An 18,929-nucleotide genomic window follows, 5' to 3' on the forward strand; every position below is an offset into this window, starting at 1 on the left:
GCTCCCCTGCCCCCCTCATGCAGGGCTTAGATGGCTACTGTGAGGCTTAACGAGAACAGAATTCCACCGTGAAATTTTGAGTTTCCAGGATGAGGGGCTGGGGAAAGGCGAGAGGAGATGTGAGAAAGTGTTGATGGAAACTGGGTGTACAGAGCAAGGCAGCAAGCTGGCATTAGAGAAGAAAAGTTGGATGGTAACTGAGAGATGCCTGGTGGCAAGAATGATCAGGGGACTTTGAAGAACAACGATGCTCAAGATACAATTTTAAGTTGTTGGCTGAGCTGTGTGGCATGTTTCCCTCAAGCTTTTAGCAAAAGTCTGCCACACATCACTTTGAATTAGGGATGCTTTGGAGAGTGAAGAGTTTTGGCAGCATGAGAGGAGAAAGGGATGAGGGGCACAGTAGGTCAAGAATTCAGCTGAAAGAGGTAATAAGAGCACATTTTTTTTGTTTTAATTTATTTACTTTATTTATTTACTTTTGGCTGCATTGGGTCTTCGTTGCTGCACGCTGGCTTTTCTCTAGTTGCGGCGAGTGAGAGCTACTCTTTGTTGCGGTGTGTGGGCTTCTCATTGCGGTGGCTTCTCTTGTTGTGGAGCACGGACTCTAGGCACGTGAGGTTCAGTAGTTCTGGCACGCAGGCTCTAGAGTGCAACCTCAGTAGTTGTGGCGCACGGGCTTAGTTGCTCCGTGGCATGAGGGATCTTCCAGGACCGGGGCTCGAACCTGTGTCCCCTGCATTGGCAGGCAGATTCTTAGCCACTGAGCCACCAGGGAAGCCCCAAGAGCAAATATTTTTATAGCCCTTATGGAGTGGTAGATACAGTTCTATGTGCTGTATATTCATATATTACTGGTAACTCATTTAATGCTATGAAGGGGGAGCTTTGACTATTCCCATTTTATATACAAGGAAACTGAGGCACAGAGAAGTTAAATAACTTGTCCAAGGTCATACCACCAATAAGTGGCAGAGATAGGATGTGAACCCAGGCTCCAAAGCCATTCTCTCAAACACTGCACAAGAATTCCCAAAGACACAGAGTTCAGGACATGGGGTTTCCTATTGTATTTGAGGGTGGGGAACAGCATAAGGTGATTCCTCCCAGCTGAACATGAGGGGGAAGATGACCCCAGGAGGCTGGGAGTCTTGGATAAACCCAAGAAGCTGATAGTTGGGTTACATTTAAATTAGGAGGGGAGAGCCAAGCAATGCCCAAAGTTCTTTCCTACATTAAGGGTCTGTGAGACCAAGACAGGGGTCCTGCCCTGGAAGAGGTTGTGGTGTCATTGTGGAGGGGACACATATCTGGAACAAGTAAAATAGCTTACTGTGGAATAAACAGAGAGCCTACAAGCTAACAAGGATCCAGTGAGAGGTCTTTGGGTCAAAATGATATATTTTGGATGAAATGCTTTAGGGAAAGAAGAAACCAGGGAGACTTAATGAAGGAGGTAGCCTCCTGCAGAACAGTAGCTACAATCACAAGGCTCTGGAGTCTCATTTCAAGCATTTCCCAGTCCTAGCCCCCTTCCTTCAAGTCCCTTCTTCACTCTCTTTCCTTCCATATCCCAGAATTCCTCTTGGAATGGTCAAAGGCTGGGTTGGTCAGTCAGTAGGAAAATGACCTACAGAGGCTCTGGTTCCCAAAAATGGTCTGCAGACCGAATCTAAAGGGAAATTTGGATTTCCCATCCCAAATCATCATTGGTTAACTTTTTATTTTTTTAATTGAGATATGATTCACATAGTTTAATACTCACTATTTTCTTTTCTTTTTTTTTCTTTTTTGCGGTACGCGGGCCTCCCACAGCTGTGGCCTCTCTCGTTGCGGAGCACAGGCTCCGGACGTGCAGGCTCAGCGGCCATGGCTCATGGGCCCAGGCGCTCCGCGGCATGTGGGATCTTCCAGGACCGGGGCACGAACCCGCGTCCCCTGCATCGGCAGGCGGACTCTCAACCACTGCGCCACCAGGGAAGCCCAATACTCACTATTTTAAAACATACAATTCAGTGGTTGTTAATATATTCACAAAGTTGTGCAACCATCACCACAATCTGAACATTTTCATCATCCCAGAAAGAAACCCTGTGTCCATTAGCAATCACTCCACATTTCCCACTCATCCCAACCTGGCCATCACAAATTTACTTTCTGTCTCTGTGGATTTGCCTATTCTGGATACTCATATCAAGGGAATCATATAATGTATGGTTTTTCGTGACTGGCTTCTTTCACTTAGCATAATATTTTCAAGGTTCATCTATACTGTAGCATGTATCAGTACTTCAGTGCAATTGGTTCCTGGCTCCAGCAGCTTCTTCTTTAGGTAAAGTGGTCTGCATTCTCCGCATTCACCTATCTCTCTAGTTTATAGGGTGGTCGTTTGTCCTGTGACCTCAGTTTCTGATGAATCTAAGAAAAGTTGTTGCTTTTCAGTTTGTTTAGTTTTTTTCTTGTTGTAAGGCAGCTGGGATTTTAATAGGAATTGAATTGAATGTGTAAATTAATTTAGGGAGTAATGCCACCTTAACAATATTGAGTCTTCCATGAACATGAAACCGAGGGCAGTCATCAGTTAGATCCCTTAAACTATAACTTGCTTAATAAATAATATCCTGTAACCTGACTTTACTAACTAAACTTGCTTTAATTGTTTTTGCAAATTGCATACCCTCTAAGCTTCACATAGCTTAGACAACATATCACAAGACTCCTTTAACCACCCCGCTATAGATAACACCTCTGATGTATATCTGCTATAGCAACTGTTGTTTAAATTGTTTTTCAGAAACATGGAGCTAGCCTTGCCCAGTTCAAACCAGTCAAGACCACCAACCATTCAGCTGGGTCTGCTTGAGTGTCTGAAGGACAACATTGGATATCAGAGGGCCAAAAACTCCACCCTCATGCTAATGCAGCCATTTTCTGAATGTGTATCCCATGAAGGAGCCTGTAACTCAGATATGCCTACGCAGAACACCAATTACTTTACCTTTTTCTTTTTCTTTTTTTTTTTTTTTTTTTGCGGTACGCGGGCCTCTCACTGTTGTGGCCTCTCCCGTTGCGGAGCACAGGCTCCGGACGCGCAGGCTCAGCGGCCATGGCTCACGGGCCCAGCCGCTCCACGGCATGTGGGATCCTCCCGGACCGGGGCACGAACCCGTGTCCGCTGCATCGGCAGGCGGACTCTCAACCACTGCGCCACCAGGGAAGCCCCACTTTACCATTTTCTTGCCTCCAATTATCTTTCCCCACATCTCAGACCACCCTGCTTCTTTATCCCATAAATATCCCAAGCCCCTCACCTTCAGGAAGGTGGATTTGAGACTTGTCCTCATATCTCTTGCTTGTCTGCCTTGTAAATAAACCCTTTCTCTGCTGCAGACCTCAGTGTCTCAGCGTTTTGCTTGCTGTGTGTCAGGCAAATGAACCTGGTTTGGTAACAAACATGGGATATATTTTCATTTATTTAGGTTTTCTTTAATTTCTTTCAATAATATTTGTATTTTTCAGCACACCTTTGCTTAACTTTTATCCTTCTCTGGCTCAGCTGCTGCAGAGTTGAAGAGTTAAGATGAGGGAAGAGGTAGAGGGGATTGTTACTAGTTCTCAGCCAGGAGCAAGACCAGGACCCTCTTGGGATGACCCATGCTGGGTGTTGGGCAGTTACCAAAGGGCCTTCACACTGAAGTGTTGGGCACAGCTGTTGGTCAGCATGCACTTGGCACTGTCCCACTCTGGGCCACTCACTGACTCTCAGTTCTTGAAATGCTGAGATGGGAAATCTTTCAGGCTCATTATTCCAGGAAAGCATCTTCTTCTTGGGCCAGCCTTGGAGCAGCAGCCCCAGTGACCCTGAAGTCTGGTCCCCAGCTCCTATCTGCCCTTGGAATTTCTCCTGCCAGGAAGGACAAGATGCCTTCTCCAGGAATGTCATTGGCAGAGAGGACAAGAACCATGCAAATTACATTTCCAAGCCTTTCCCTAATCATATCAAAGTCCTTTGCAAGGAATCTTCTAGCCTAACTGGAGTTTGATAATTATAAATTATTTCTAGCAGAAATGCTGACTGTGGGAAAGCAGGTTAGAGCAAATATGATTCATATTAAAGCCATGGTCAGATCATCATGAACCTACAGGATATTTATTTTTCCATCAGCTCCTCCCTGGTTCCCCCACCTCCCTTTTTGGCCTGGCTGAGCTGGAGACTCGCCTAATACAAATAACAGCATTAAAATAAAATCATGTGAAAGCTCAGGGGAACACTCCTGAGTAATGGAGAGGATAATAAGCTTGGACAACCACCCCAGCCCTCTCCTCTTACTCCCTCAAGGCAGACGAAAGTTCACGACTGATTTGGGATCCCTTCTAACAGTAAACAGGAGGGAAACTAGAGCTTAAGCGGTTTAAGAAAAAATTGTAATAATGTACCAGATCGCTTTCACTCCGCTGATACTCAGTCCCTACACCTCTGAAGTAATTTCCACTTTCTAAGTTATGGTGGTGGAGCTGTGTGTTGAACAGAACAAAAAGACAAAGCCATGGGAAATAAACCAACACAGAGGTGGCTTTGTTTGTTCATTCATTCATTCATCAAACATCTAAGAGCTGACTATCCCAGGCACTGTGCGGGCTGCAGGAGATGCAGAGGTGAAGGAGTTGGCAACACCATCCCTGCCCCTCGTTGTTCTTAAGGAGGGAGGTAGATGTGTAGCCAAATAAGCCACAATACCAGCAAATTTCTTGCTTCCAAGAATCTGCAGCTTAAGACTCTTCCTCTCAGCTTGGGTTGGTGGGGCAGGGAAGGTGGGGAGTGGTCATCTCACCTTTGCCTCTGGGGGCTGGAAATTAGAACTGCTAATTCATCTTTGAAAAAGAGAAAAAAAAGATGGGAGGGAAGGAGAGAGGAGAGAGGAGGGTTGTCATTGATCTCATAAAGGATCTTACACCGATCTTGTAGCTTTGGAATGGACAACTCTCTTGGTCTCAAGAGATCTGATTCTTTGGACATAAGGTCTGGCTTGAGGGGTGAGGGAGGTGATCAAAAGATTATGAAGCAAAACCAAGAAGAGTGTCTGAACCTAAAAGGTAACATTTGGCAGAAGCTGCTGCCCATAACATGGAGCTCCTCCCAGCCTGCCTTCCCAAGAGATGATAAGAATAAGGAAGAGGATGGCTAAGAAGGGTCTTGAGGTATGTGGAGAAGTGTCAGGCTCACAGCTCTCATGCCAGCAGCAACAGCAGCATTCCACTGTGGGGCAAATTACTTGGAGTCATCTAGAGGCTGCTTTACCTTATTACCACAAAAATGCTATGGTTTTTATTATTGGGTACAGTGGCCATGTTTTTGGCTCCTCCAGGGCCTGGGTGTTTGGTGAGTCATCCCTCAAATCTTCTCTCAGTGTGAAATGGATTGCTGCATTTCCAGGGCTTAATTGTCCGCACCAGCTAAAAGCACTCTGCCAGTAATGAAAATACATCCACTCTTTTTATCAAGAAAAAAGGATAATAACTCAGCCAGCTTTAGCTCACATTTTATTGAACATCAGCCCAGCTTGTTTCTAAGGACATCTCTGATGTGAAGCACAGAAGACTGTTGGGGGAGGGGGGAATGGGGGACACTGAGGAAAGGTCTGGGGGAATGAAGGGCAAAAGAGAGCTCAAGGCTGCCCTCCTTACCCCCTCAGAGTACTTTCCAAAATGACAGCTTTCCCTTCCCAAGGAGCTGGAGGAGGTGACTACTCAAAATTTAAAACTGCTTTGTCTCTAGAGAACAGACTTGTGGTTGCCAAGGGGAAGGGTGATGGGGGAGGGATGGAGTGGGAGTTTGGGGTTAGCAGATGGCAAACTATTATACATAGAATGGATAAACAACAAGGTCCTACTCTATGGCACAGGGAACTATATTCAATATCCTGTGATAAACCATAATGGAAAAGAATATGAAAAAGAAAGTTTGTATATGTATAACTGAATCACTTTGCTGTACAGTAGAAATTAACACAACATTGTAAATCAATTACATTTCAATAAAATAAATTTTTAAAAAACCCTTTGTCTCTCACTGAAGATGAATGACAGTAACAGCAATAATAATAACTACGGCACTTTATAGTATTCAAAGGACATGCAGAAACTCTTTGATTTGATCCTTACAACTTTCCTGAAGAGCCAGTTGGACAAATGTTATTGTGTCTTTGCTGTAGGTAATGAAACTAAGGCTTAAGGAAGGGAAGGGACTTACCCAGTGTCATCAGCTAGTGTTAGACTCAGTGTCTAATACTTGAGTTGGGCAGCCTTTCTACAACTCCACACCCAGAGGTGAGGTGGTTCCTTGGGCGAGTGACGGGAAGAGGGACAGCACTGGAGAGAGTAACTAGTGCAAAATGGGGTAAGGCCTTAGGGACTTACATGGATCTGAAAGATTACATTTGAAGAACCTAAAACAAGCTCTGCATTCCCTCATTCCATCTCCATAACCTTCTCTTATACCAGTACTCCAGCCACACTGTCCTCCTGCGGTAATATTCTTGAGCACCAAATTACAGTCAGCCATTCCCCACTTCTTCCTAGCTCACAGAAGCCTAATTTTACTCTCAGAAGCCTGGTTTTTGTCAGAAATTGGTAGCACTGGTTCTTCCATGAAGTTCAGTAGAAGCTAGACTGCTCCTCTGCCCAACTCTACACCAATCTGAGTCATTCATTCTCCTTGCTAATGACCAGTTTAGGAATGCATATGTGATGAAAGTTTTATGTTCTGAGATATGAAGGGAAATCTGCACAGTGTCCAGGGAAGGGTTTCCTTGTTTTGAAAAGGGAAGGGTTTGCCCTCTTCCTCTCTTCCTGGACATTGTACAAGGGAGTTGTATGAAGTTGGAGCTTTGGCAGCCATCTTGGCATCCAGAAGGACCTCAGCACAAAAGGGTGACTGTGCAGACAAAAGGGAATAGTCTGGCCTTGGATGATGTTGACCAACCTTACAACCCTACCCCTCTGCCCTCAGGCTTCTTTATATGAGGTAATACAATTCCTTTCCTTTTTTTTTTTTTTTTGCACTACTTTGAATTGAGGCAACTTCTTCTTTCCACTGAAAGCATTCAAAATGCTACACCTCCTTCCTGTTCCTAAAACCTTTCAAGCTCCTTCTCATTTCAGGGCTGTTCCTGCTGTCTGGGACACTTTTCCACCAGATGTTCACCTGGTTGTCTCCTTCCAATCATTCAGGTCTCAGCTCAAATTTCACTTTTCCAGAGAGACTTTCTATGAACTACCCAATCTAAACCAGTTTTCCAATAACTATATTTTCATTTTAGCACTTATTAGTATCAGAAATCATGCTTGGGGCTTCCCTGGTGGCGCAGTGGTTGAGAGTCCGCCTGCCGATGCAGGGGACACGGGTTCATGCCCCGGTCCGGGAAGATCCCACATGCCGCGGAGCGGCTGGGCCCGTGAGCCATGGCCGCTGAGCCTGTGCGTCCGGAGCCTGTGCTCCATAACGGGAGAGGCCACAACAGTGAGAGGCCTACGTACCGCAAAAAAAAAAAAAAAGAAATCATGCTTGTATTTATGTGTTTACTTGTTTATTGTCTATTTTCCTCAGGAGAGTATAAGCTCTATGTGAGTAAGAACTGTGCCTGGCTTCCTCACCACTGTATTCCTAGCACCTGCACAGAGCCTAACACATAGTAGGTGCTCAATAAACATTTGCTGAATGAATAAATGAATTCCAAAGACAATCTCACCATGCTGCTTCCCTGTCTCCCTCTCCCCAATAGCTGTTTGGGTAATGTGACTATACCTTTGGCTTTTCATCAATTCCTTTTACAAAAATCTAAATCACAGGACCAATAAGAAATAAAGAAGGCAGCAGAGTAGAACATCATAAAAGCAAAATTATTTTAGGCTTAAATGTAAAAGGAGAGCAGGCTGATTGCATAACATATGTAGATCTATGCAAATTACCATGCAAGTTAAATAGCAGAGAAGTTTAAAGTGGTGAAGTCCAGAGTCCCATGTTGGGTGTGTTTTCCTTCCCATCAGGAAGTAGTATCAACTCCTTAGATGCAGAAAGTGGGGATGCTGACATACAGTGAGAGAAAAATCAACTGAGAGTTACACAAGTAAAAAAGAATTTAATTTAGTTGTTGGGCTTTTCTAAAAGATAAAAATAAAAAACATTTCACATATCTACTTTAAAGGGTAGAAATAGGAAGCATAAAACTCTGTCCAGTTTTACATGATGGCTAACTAAGATTACAGAGGAAGGAGAAAGGAAATGAAGAAAATAAGGGGAAAAGAGAGAATGAGAAATAACCCTGAAGTTACCCAAATCCTTCAGCAGCAAGAACCTAATCTATATAATAATCCATAATTTTTTATGTTCACAGAAAACAAACTCACCACCATCACCACACACAAACAGCCCTCTGGTTTAAAAAAAAAAAAAGTATACACACACACACACACACACACACACACACATATACAGTTTCAAAGTTTGTTATTAAAACTCTGTTTAAATCCCTATCTGAAGTATGGGGGAAGGGTACTCATGCATTCATTTTTTCAACAACTATTTTTGGAGTATGCATGTCCTGGACCTAGAAGTAGCTGCTGGGGAACATCTGAAAACAGGATGTGGACATAGCACCTGCCCTCATGGGGCTTGCACTCTCTCAGTTCTCTAATTTTCAATGGAGGAAATAGCTTTACTTGCCTTCTCTAGAAAGAAAAGATTATTCATCTCATTTTACAGAGGAAAAGGTCCATTTCTTGGAGTACCACACTGTGGGTGGTCCCTGTGCTGCCATTAAGGATTTGAGGTCCCTGTCCCAGGACCACCAATGGAATTGCCTTTTTTCAAAGATGTCAAGAAGGTGCTGACCTTACATGCTGAACTTTCTAAGATATTACTGATTTTAAACATTTTGAGCCAATTTCCCACATCACCTGCTCTTCAGCCCTCACTCTGGCCACCACCATATCTCACTTAGTAACCACAATAAGTCTCTTGTCTCCCTGCTTCCAACCTTGCCCTCTTTCTGCCTATGCTCCACACAGCAGCCACAACCATCCTACTAAAATCTAAGGGAGAGCTTGTCTCTTCTCTGCTCCATCCCTGTGCTTACTTCCTGTTCGCTCAGAGAATGATCTGAAGTCCCTATTATGGCCTATGATCCCTCTCTTCTGACCTCCCCATCTCCTCTTCTTCCTCCTGCTCACTCTGTTCCATCCGCACACCACCTACAACTACATATCAGCCTTTGCATTTGGCACTCCTCTGCCCAAGTGCCCCCGCCTACCCGGCATCTCCCATATCCTCATGGCTCAGTCCCTCACCTTTTCAGGTCTTGACTCAGTTGTCACCTTCTCATGGAAGCCTTCCAAACTGCTATTTAAAAATCACAGGGCTTCCCTGGTGGCGCAGTGGTTGAGAGTCCGCCTGCCGATGCAGGGGACGCGGGTTCGTGCCCCGGTCCGGGAAGATCCCACATGCCATGGAGCGGCTGGGCCCACGAGCCGTGGCCGCGGGGCCTGCGCGTCCGGAGCCTGTGCTCCGCAATGGGGGAGGCCACAACAGTGAGAGGCCTGCGTACCGCAAAAAAAAAAAAAAAAATCACAAATCCCTCTGCCCTCCACACTCCTTATCCTCTTTCTCGGCTTTATTTTCCTCCACAGCTCTTATCACTCTCTAACTTATTGCATATTTCACTCATTTGTCTTTTTTATTGTCTGTCTCTTCCACATAAAATAAAAGCTCCTAGAGAACACAGATTTTTGTCTGTTTTGTTCATTGGTGAATCCTCAGTCCCTTGAAGAGTGGCTGACAAATTTAAAACTGTTTGTTAACAGTCTTTTAGTTTGAATTGACTTAGTTTTATGGAAAACATGACTTTCTACTTCTAATTTTTGTGATTTTACAGAGGACCAGTGAAAACTTCATCAGAGGCTCAGGCTGGTCCTCACACTCATGCTTGGGAAGCCCTGGCCCAGGAGCTGTAAGTCCCTGGAGACAAACCCTGGCCCTGAACCCCCAGAGCCAGTCCCAGAAAGGGTGGGTCCTCACTGATACTTGGCTTGTTAACAGCTAGGTGTCTGAACAGCAAATGTCAGAGCTTCCTCCTAAATGCAGGCAGATTTACTTTGCAGACGGTGAGGATACATTTTAATTTGTTGATGTGAAATCTTAATTGAACTAAACTGCTAGAGGTAGTCTCTGTTCTCTGTCATAGTCTTAATTTAGTTGGCAAAACAAGATATCATCAGAGGAAAATCACAAAGATGCCGTGCCCATACGCAAACACCATTCTACGTTTGGAGGTGGGCTGGTGCGTGATTGGCACAAGCGTGAATCCCATCCACACAATGCAGGATGCCAACTTGGCTTTCCAGGGATACTCAGGGGTCATGACATGGGCTTAAGCACATGGGCCCTCCCAAAGCAGCCAGGTTAGACGTGGCTCCCGTCCTGGTTTCAGTGTTCTATTTTTTTTTTTTTTTTTTTTTTTTAATTTATTTATTTATTTTGGCTATATTGGGTCTTCATTTCTGTGCGAGGGCTTTCTCTAGTTGCGGACAGCAGGGGCCACTCTTCATCGCGGTGCGTGGGCCTCTCACTATCGCGGCCTCTCCCGTTGCGGAGCACAGGCTCCAGACGCGCAGGCTCAGTAGCGGTGGCTCACGGGCCCAGCCGCTCCGAGGCATGCGGGATCCTCCCAGACCAGGGCTCAAACCCGTGTCCCCTGCACTGGCAGGCAGACTCCCAACCACTGCGCCACCAAGGAAGCCCCTCAGTGTTCTATTTTTGAATTTTCAATGTTTTATTTTCTATTGTTAGAGTAGGGATGAGATGGGGGGGTTCTCACCTGAATGTACAGAAGTATGAGAGGTGCCAGCTCTTTCACTCATGGCTGGGGACCTTGAGCAGGTAACTTCCCCTACCTGGCCTTGGATTCTCCATCTGTGCAACAAGGAGGTTGGAATCCACATCCCTAAAGGCTTCCATCACAACATGCCACGTGTGACACTCTGAGGACCCTCAGGCCTGTGTCAACGTCTAAACTGAGACTCCTGACTCTTGCCCACCAAATCTCTGCTGAGTCTCTGCCATGGCAGATGCTCACACCAATGGCCTCACTGTCTCCTACGGGGGGTCAGGCTATAGACGTTTCACTAACATAGCCTCATCCCTGACTGACAGAATCTCAGGTTGCAATTCTGGCAGGAGGCCTTAGGAATCATTCTCTTTTTTAAAATTTATTTATTTTATTATTTTATTTTATTTATTTATTGTTTCTGGCTGCGTTGGGTCTTTGTTGCTGCACGGGCTTTCTCTAGTTGCGGCCAACAGGGGCTACTCTTCGTTGCGGTGCGCAGGCTTCTCATTGCGGTGGCTTCTCTTGTTGTGGAGCACAGGCCCTAGAGCTCGCGGGCTTCAGTAGTTGTGGCACGCGGGCTCAGTAGTTGTGGCTCACAGGCTCTAGAGCGCAGGCTCAGTAGTTGTGGCGCATGGGCTTAGTTGCTCTGTGGCGTGTGGGATCTTCCTGGACCAGGGCTCGAATCCGTGTCCCCTACATTGGCAGGTGGATTCTCAACCACTGCGCCACCAGGGAAGCCCAGGAATCATTCTCTTGATGAGAGATGCTCACTCCATCCCTTTCCCAGACCTCCATGCCCAGGATCCTTCTATGCATGCTATTTGTCCCACCGCAGCAGCTTCTATCTGCTTGGCCTCTCCATATCTGGAGAAGCTCCTGCTGGAATGTTGCTTCAAGCTCACCCTTGCTGTGGCGCCTTGAACAGGCAGAGGCAACTCATCAGTGGAGGCTGGTGGGAATTGGCCCCCTGGGCAGTCCAGCTCAGATTTTTGCATTGTCTTATTTCAAGGACAGTCTCTCCGAAAGGGAGTTTCCAGGGAAGTGACTCAGGCCTTGGTATCTCTCTTTGAAGCACAGCTGTAGAAGGGCTGGGGGCAGCTGCCTTGAGGGTTAAGTTCCTGAGCTGGCAGATCCCCACTCTGGTGACTCATTGGCTAGAATCGAGGGTTGCAGGTCCCAGTACGTACATTTAGTCACAGGTTCGTCTCATGCTGGGAATTAGGTGCCAGAAGGTTTAGCAAAGAGGCAATGCCACATAGAAGGAAGACCACAGCTTTGCAGTAGAAACCACCTGGCACGTCCTTCTGCTCACTGAGTCTGTTTCTTCATCTGTTAGGTGGGGATGATAATACCTACCTCAGAGAACTGTTGTGACAACTAGATGCTATAATGGTTCTAGAATGCCTAGCCCTGTGCCTGGTCCAGATTACACTCCCCAAATGGCAGCAATTGATGTTTTATTATTATTAAAGTCCTAGCACAGTGCCTGGCATCAACAGAGGACACACAGAGCTACAGATCTCCTTTCAATTTTGGGGGGATGATGGCAAACTACAGATCACACAGACATCTCCCTGAAGTTCCTCTCTCCTTGAATTCTTCTGTCTTGCTCTGCTTCCCCCTCAGTCTGTGAGGAGGCCAGAGTCAGGGAAACTATGATAGCTGGTTGGTGGCGTGATGGCATTTGAGAGATAAACTGTGAGCTCTGCCTCCCTCTACCCTTGGTGGAAGCTGGATATGACCTTTTCTCATCACAGGACAGAAAGTTTGAGGATGCTAATCGAAAGCCAGCAGGCTTCTTGCACTGGAAGAGCATGGACTTTTGATCAGTCTTCCTTGGGGTGTGGTCCTTTGTAGAGACTGGGCTTATTAGCCTTCGATTAGGCAGGATTCTTTCTACTGGAAGTGTCAGAAACCTCCCTAAAATTCTTAAGTAAAAATTGAGTGCTTTGACTCCCAGATTTGAGGAGGATTCTAATCAAAGGATCAAAGGAAATCCAGGACCAAGGGACTGGAACCAGGGACTTGGCTTGAAAGGACATGCTCTCCCATGAAGAAAATCAAACCTGGTGGTGTGGTAGAGTCTGGGCCCACTCTTTATTGGGAGGTCAGGAAAGGTGGATTATGAACAGATCTGTGGATAGGGCAGCTCCAGGCAGAAGTAGTATTATAGCTGGTACAAAAGCCCAAAGTCAGGAATAAGTTTGTGCAAGGAACAGAAGGAAGCCAGTGTGAGTGGAGAGCAGTGAGCAGGAAGGGAACTTAAGAAATGACAACAAAGAAGGAGGCAGGGGCCAGAGCATGAAGGATCTTGTAGGTCAAGATATGGAATTTTTATTGCATTCAAAGGATTGTGGGAAGACTTTGGAGGGTTTTCAACAACAGAGGGAGTTAATCTAACTTATGTTCTTTTTTTTTTTTTTTTTAATATTTATTTATTTATTTATTTGGCTGTGCCAGGTCTTAGTTGCAGCATGCAGGATCTTTGTTGTAGCATGCATGTGGGATCTAGTTCCCTGACCAGGGATCGAACCCAGGCCCCCTGCATTGGGAGCAGATTCTTAACCACTGGACCACCAGGGAACTGCCTAACATGTATTTAAAAGAACCCTCTGGACTTTCCTGGTGGCGCAGCGGTTGAGAGTCCGCCTGCCGATGCAGGGGACACGGGTTCGTGCCCCAGTCCGGGAGGATCCCACATACTGCCGAGCGGCTGGGCCCATGAGCCATGGCCGCTGAGCCTGCACGTCCAGAGCCTGTGCTCCGCAACGGGAGAGGCTGCAACAGTGAGAGGCCCGCATACCGCAAAAAAAAAAAAAAAGAACCCTCTGGTTATTGTATAGAAAGCAGACCATGGGTCAAGGTAGAAAAAGGATTTGGGGGAATGGCGAGGGGGAGGACCAGATTTGGGCACAGGAGGGGATAAGAGTTCTCTTCTGGTCATGTTAAATCTGAGATGCTGACAAGATGTTGCATTATTTCTTTAGGACTGCTGTAACAAGTGACCACAAACTTAAAACAACAGAAATTTATTCTCTCATAGTTCTGAAGGCCAGAAGTCTGAAACCAAGGTGTCAGCAGGGTTGGTTCCTTCTGGGTGCTTTGAGGGAGAATGGGTTCCATGTCTCTTTCTTCTAGCGGCTGCCAGCAGTGCTTTGCTGTAGACACATCACTCCAAACTCTGCCTCCGTCTTCACATGACAGTCTCTCTGTTTGTCTCTATGCCTTCCCTTCTTCAGTCATGTTGGATTTAGAGCCCACTCTAATCCATATGACCTCATCTTAACTTGATTATATCTGCAAAGACCCTATTTTCAAATAAGGGTATATTCATATGTATTGGAGGTTAGGATTTCAACATATCTTTTTTTTTGGCTGCACCACACACCACATGGGATCTTAGTTCCCCAACCAGGGATGGAACCCGCACCCCCTGCATTGGAAGCCCAGAGTCTTAACCACTGGACCACCAGGGAAGTCCCTCAACATATCTTTTTGGGAGACACAATTCAATCCATAGCAGACATCAAGCGGGCTGATAGGTATAGAAGGCTGAAATTCAAAGGTGAGGTCTATTTTGGAGATACTAGTTTGCCAGTCATAAAAAAACAGCCATGGGACTAGATGTAGATAGAGAACAGAAGAGATGTTAGGCTGGGCTCTGGGACTGTCTAATATTTAGTGGTTTGTGGAAGAGAATGAGCCAGCATAGGAGATTGAGAAGACGTCAGTGAGGTAGAAAACCAGGAGAGTATGGTGTCCTAGAAGTCAAGGGGATATCATGTTTCTTTCTTTCTTTCTTTTTTTAACCTTAGTGGGGTTTTTTTCATTTTTTATTTATTTTAATTTTAATTTTTAATTAATTTTTATTGGAGTATAGTTACTTTACAGTGTTGTGTTAATTTCTGCTGTACAGCAAAGTGAATCAGTTATACATATGCATATATCCACTCTTTTCTAGATTTCCTTCCCATATAAGTCACCACAGAGCATTGAGTAGAGTTCCCTGTAGGTTCTCATTAGTTATCTGTTTTATATATAGTAGTATACATATGTGGGAGATCATGTTTCAAGTTGGAAGTGAAGTCAACCACATTGAGAAGTAGCTCTCAGACCTGGCAGCATGCTGACCGTTGATAACCCTAACATTTTAATTTCAGTGGAATGGTGGGGATGGAAGCCCACCTGAGGGGCTGAGGAGAGAATGCGAGGGAGAAAGTGGAGATAGGAACTATATACAACTCTTTCCAGAGGTTTTGTCATGAAGCACAGTAGAAAAATTGGGTGGTGATACAGGAGAACATGGGGTAATGGGAGGGTTGTTTATTTATGTTTTAAAGCTGGAATACATTAGAGAATATGTGATACTGAAAATGTTCTTGTATAGCAGTTGGTCGTTGATGGAAGCAAGGACACTCAAGCCACTGTATGAAGAGGGAAGGTAGATCATATGAGGACACATACAGGTAGGTAAGTAGAATTGCTGCTAGGAAAATGAGGGAGCACTTCTCTAATTGCTTCTATTTTCTCCATGAGTCATGAGGTGAGGTCATCAGCTGAAAGTGAGTGGTGAAGAGAGTGAAAAATGTTCAAAGACAGGAGAAGTTATGAAGCAGAAGTTTTGAAGAGTGAGAAAGTGAATATATTAGAGGAGTATAGGAGGATTACAGAACAGTTAAGTGGCCTCTTTAGGGTCCCATTCATAGTTGGGACTCTTTCTAGACATCTTTCTTCTGGGTCTATACCTCCGTTGGCCCTATTTAGGTCTTATGCTTATCTCTGGTCCAGTCACTGTGCCCAGAGGATGAGATACTGTAATCAGGCAGACCTGGGTCACATACTTAGCCTTGTGACTAGTGGGGCTGGTGTTATGACTGGCAGCCCCACCAGAACCACATGCAGTGGGGGAGGGGTGATTCCCCAAAGAAATCAGAGATGTTAGATAGACAGAAAGCAACAGATGTCCACTCTCCCTTACTGATCTCACAGGGTTGTCCTGAGGTCCAGTGAGACAGTATCTGTGAAACTGCATTGTGGGTTGCATAGCACTACACAAGGTGAGGAATTATTAGAGTAGCACATAGTAAATGATAGATTTATTAACTTGTTCACTCAGTGAACAGTTACTGAGCCTCTAAAAAAGGCTTTGTGCTAGGTTTATGAAAGAGAAGAAACAAATCATGAATCAGATATGATCCTCCCCAAAATATGCTTCCACTTTAGTAAAGATGTATTAGTCAGCTTTTTCCAGGTTATGAAGTGATAACAAACAACCCCACAAACTTTGTGGTTTATAACAGCAAAGGTTTATTTCTTGCTCATCAGCTTCAGGTTAGCTTTGGCTCTGCTTCAAGAGTCTAGTACATGTCATTCTTGTGGCAGAGGGTAGAGGATACTGTGATGGCTCTGATCACTTCTATTCTCAATTGATTGGCCAAAGCAAGTCTCATGACCAAACCTATGACAATGGGGTAAGGAAATATCCTCCCTCTACAGGGAGGTACTGAAGGTCACATGCAGATATCTGTCAATTTATATTACTTTTACAGAGAGGAGAAGTGAATAATTGGGAAAAATAATATAATCATTATAAAGGGGTAGAAGAACATGAATACTCATTATACAATAGAAAATGATCAGAGCCCTATGATCCAGGGCATTAGGAACTCAAAAGGAAGAGTAATACTCTCCAGCTGGGGAGACCAGAGAAGAATTCTTGAAGGAAGTGGCTTTTGGGCTGGGTTTTGAACAATACCAGAGGATCTAGGTGGGTATAGAAGAAGGCAGGGCATTCCAGTAGAGGAAGAACAGAATGAGAAAGCTATAGAAGATAGAAAGTAAGATACTTAGACAGGGAATGGTGAATGGTTTAGTTAGCCTAAAGCAGAGAAATTGGGAGGAAATAATGGAAAGATAGCAAAACGAGTATGTCTGCTGGCCTCCAAGAGCATACAGAGGGTCTCATCCCCACCCCATCCAACTGCCCAGCCAAGGGTTCCTGGACCAAGAGAGTGCCTGCAATTGCCGGTAAATGAGTCCAGAGTAGATGGGCCTTTGACTAGACTCTTCTGCCTTTGTTAGCTTGGTCAAGTCCGGGTCCTAGCCCAGAGTCAGCTTCTCCCTCTCTCAACAATCTCTTTCAAAGTTTTTTTAGAAATTGGATTCCTAATGTTCTTATAAACATTTCTATGGGTTTTCTGTTGGCTTCCTCTGCCTGTGTCAGCCAGCCTGCTATCCAGAGGATACTCCCAAACTGGGAGACATTAAAAAGAGGTCTCTCCAGAAGCAGTAAGATGGACAAGATGACCTGTTGGAGCACCCAACCTTGCAAAGAAAGCCTCAGGCTTCATCCTGCTGGCTTCTCTTTTCTAGTGCAGCAGTAAAATGGGTTTTTGTTTTGTTTTGTTGTGTTTAGAATAAGATCCCATAATTTATTTTGTTCATAATGTCATAAAAGAAAAATATAATGGCTCTTTATAGTTGCGTGCATTACAGTATGAATTTCATTCTTTTTGGGTTCAGCTTATTATTACAGCAATGATTTGGGTTAAATGTTATATAACAGAAACTTTCTGCTTCTTATTGTGTGATAAGAATATGATGCTCAGTAAAATTAATTTTGTAACAGTCTTGTTTGTTTTCTTTGTAGTTATCAAATGCAGTACACAGATGGAAAAGCTTTGTGAGAGTGGGTCCTGGTTTATTAGAATTAATGAGCTGCCCACATGGTGGGCGTGTGGTCTAACTGATACTGGCCCTGGACAAGTTTGCACTTTTAATCATTAATGCCCTGAAGCCTGCTAGAAGCATGGAAAGAAACAGACTGACTAGAACATGCCAGAAGACAGGGGCAGGGCCACAGGGAGGCCTCCCACAGCTCAGGAGGAGCCTGCCTGGAGACATAAGTGGAGCTCAGGGCCCTATTACTAGGTACAAACCTTGGTGGTCCTGTCTCAAGAGAGGCAGGGAGGTCTCTCCCTTGGATAGCCTCCAATGTCAAACATCTCAGTAGGTGCCAGAGCACATTTCAGGCCTAAGGAGAGGCTTGCATACCACTCATTCCATCATTCATTCACTAAAAAATATGTATTAAGCACCAACTCTGTGCCAAGCACTGGATACAGTAATAAACAAAAGAGACAAGCTCTCTGCTCTTTCAGGGTTTCATTTTAGAGAGGGAAGCAGACAATAAACAAGTTAAGGAATAGATCAGTAAGATAAGGTTAGTTAGTAATAAGTGCTGTGAAGACAATAAAAGGGCGAGGTGATAAGACTGCTTGGGTATGGGGTAGGTTTACTCTAGACTTCTAGCTGGGGAAGGCTGCTCTGCAAAGCTGACGTTTATGCTGAGACCAGAGGCAGGGGAAGGAACCTGCTTTGCAACTTGCTGGCGGAAAGCATTCTAAGCATTGAGGACAACAGGAGCAAAGGCCTCAAGGCAGGAAAAGACTGCAATTATTTGAGGAACAGAAAGGAGACAAGTGTGACTGAAGCATAGTGAGCAAGAGGGAGAATGATTGGAGTTGATGTTGGAGAGTTAAATAAAGGTCAGGTTATACGAAGTTTTGTAAAGATAAGTGTGTTAGTCAATAGACGGTCAGGAGAAATCAAAAATCACTCTAGGGGACTTCCCTGGTGGCGCAGTGGCTACGAATCTGCCTGCCAATTCAGGGGACACGGGTTCAAGCCCTGGTCTGGGAATTTCCCACATGCTGCATAGCAACTAAGCCCGTGAGCCACAACTACTGAGCCTGCATGCCACAGCTACTGAAGCCCACGTGCCTAGATCCCAAGCTCCGCAATAAGAGAAGCCACTGCAATGAGAAGCCCACACACTGCAATGAAGAGTAGTCCCCGCTCGTCGCAACTAGAGAAAGCCCGCGCAGAGCAACAAAGACCCAATGCAGCCAAAAATAAATAAATAAATTAATTTTTTTAAAAAAGAAATCACTCTAGGTATTTCAAGTAGAAGGGATTTAATTTGAGGAACTGGTAGCAAACATGTTGGAAGGGCTGGAGGAACGAAAAGAGGGAGATGAGATTTTC

At 45.0% G+C, this 18,929-nt stretch overlaps 1 protein-coding gene across 1 annotated transcript in view; it reads right to left on the reverse strand.

Moving 5' to 3' along the window:
• Positions 1-18,929, reverse strand: part of CTNNA1 (catenin alpha 1) — a 347,088-nt gene that overhangs the window by 220,799 nt on the left and 107,360 nt on the right. Inside the window, exon 2 of the mRNA XM_079701645.1 lies at positions 1,766-1,993. Coding sequence (XP_079557771.1) covers positions 1,766-1,871 — 106 coding nt within the window. The 5' untranslated portion in view covers positions 1,872-1,993. The remainder of the gene's footprint in view (positions 1-1,765; positions 1,994-18,929) is intronic.

The sequence above is a fragment of the Hyperoodon ampullatus genome (genome assembly GCF_949752795.1).
Source record: "Hyperoodon ampullatus genome assembly, chromosome: 4".
In the NCBI taxonomy this organism is placed as follows: domain Eukaryota; kingdom Metazoa; phylum Chordata; class Mammalia; order Artiodactyla; family Ziphiidae; genus Hyperoodon; species Hyperoodon ampullatus.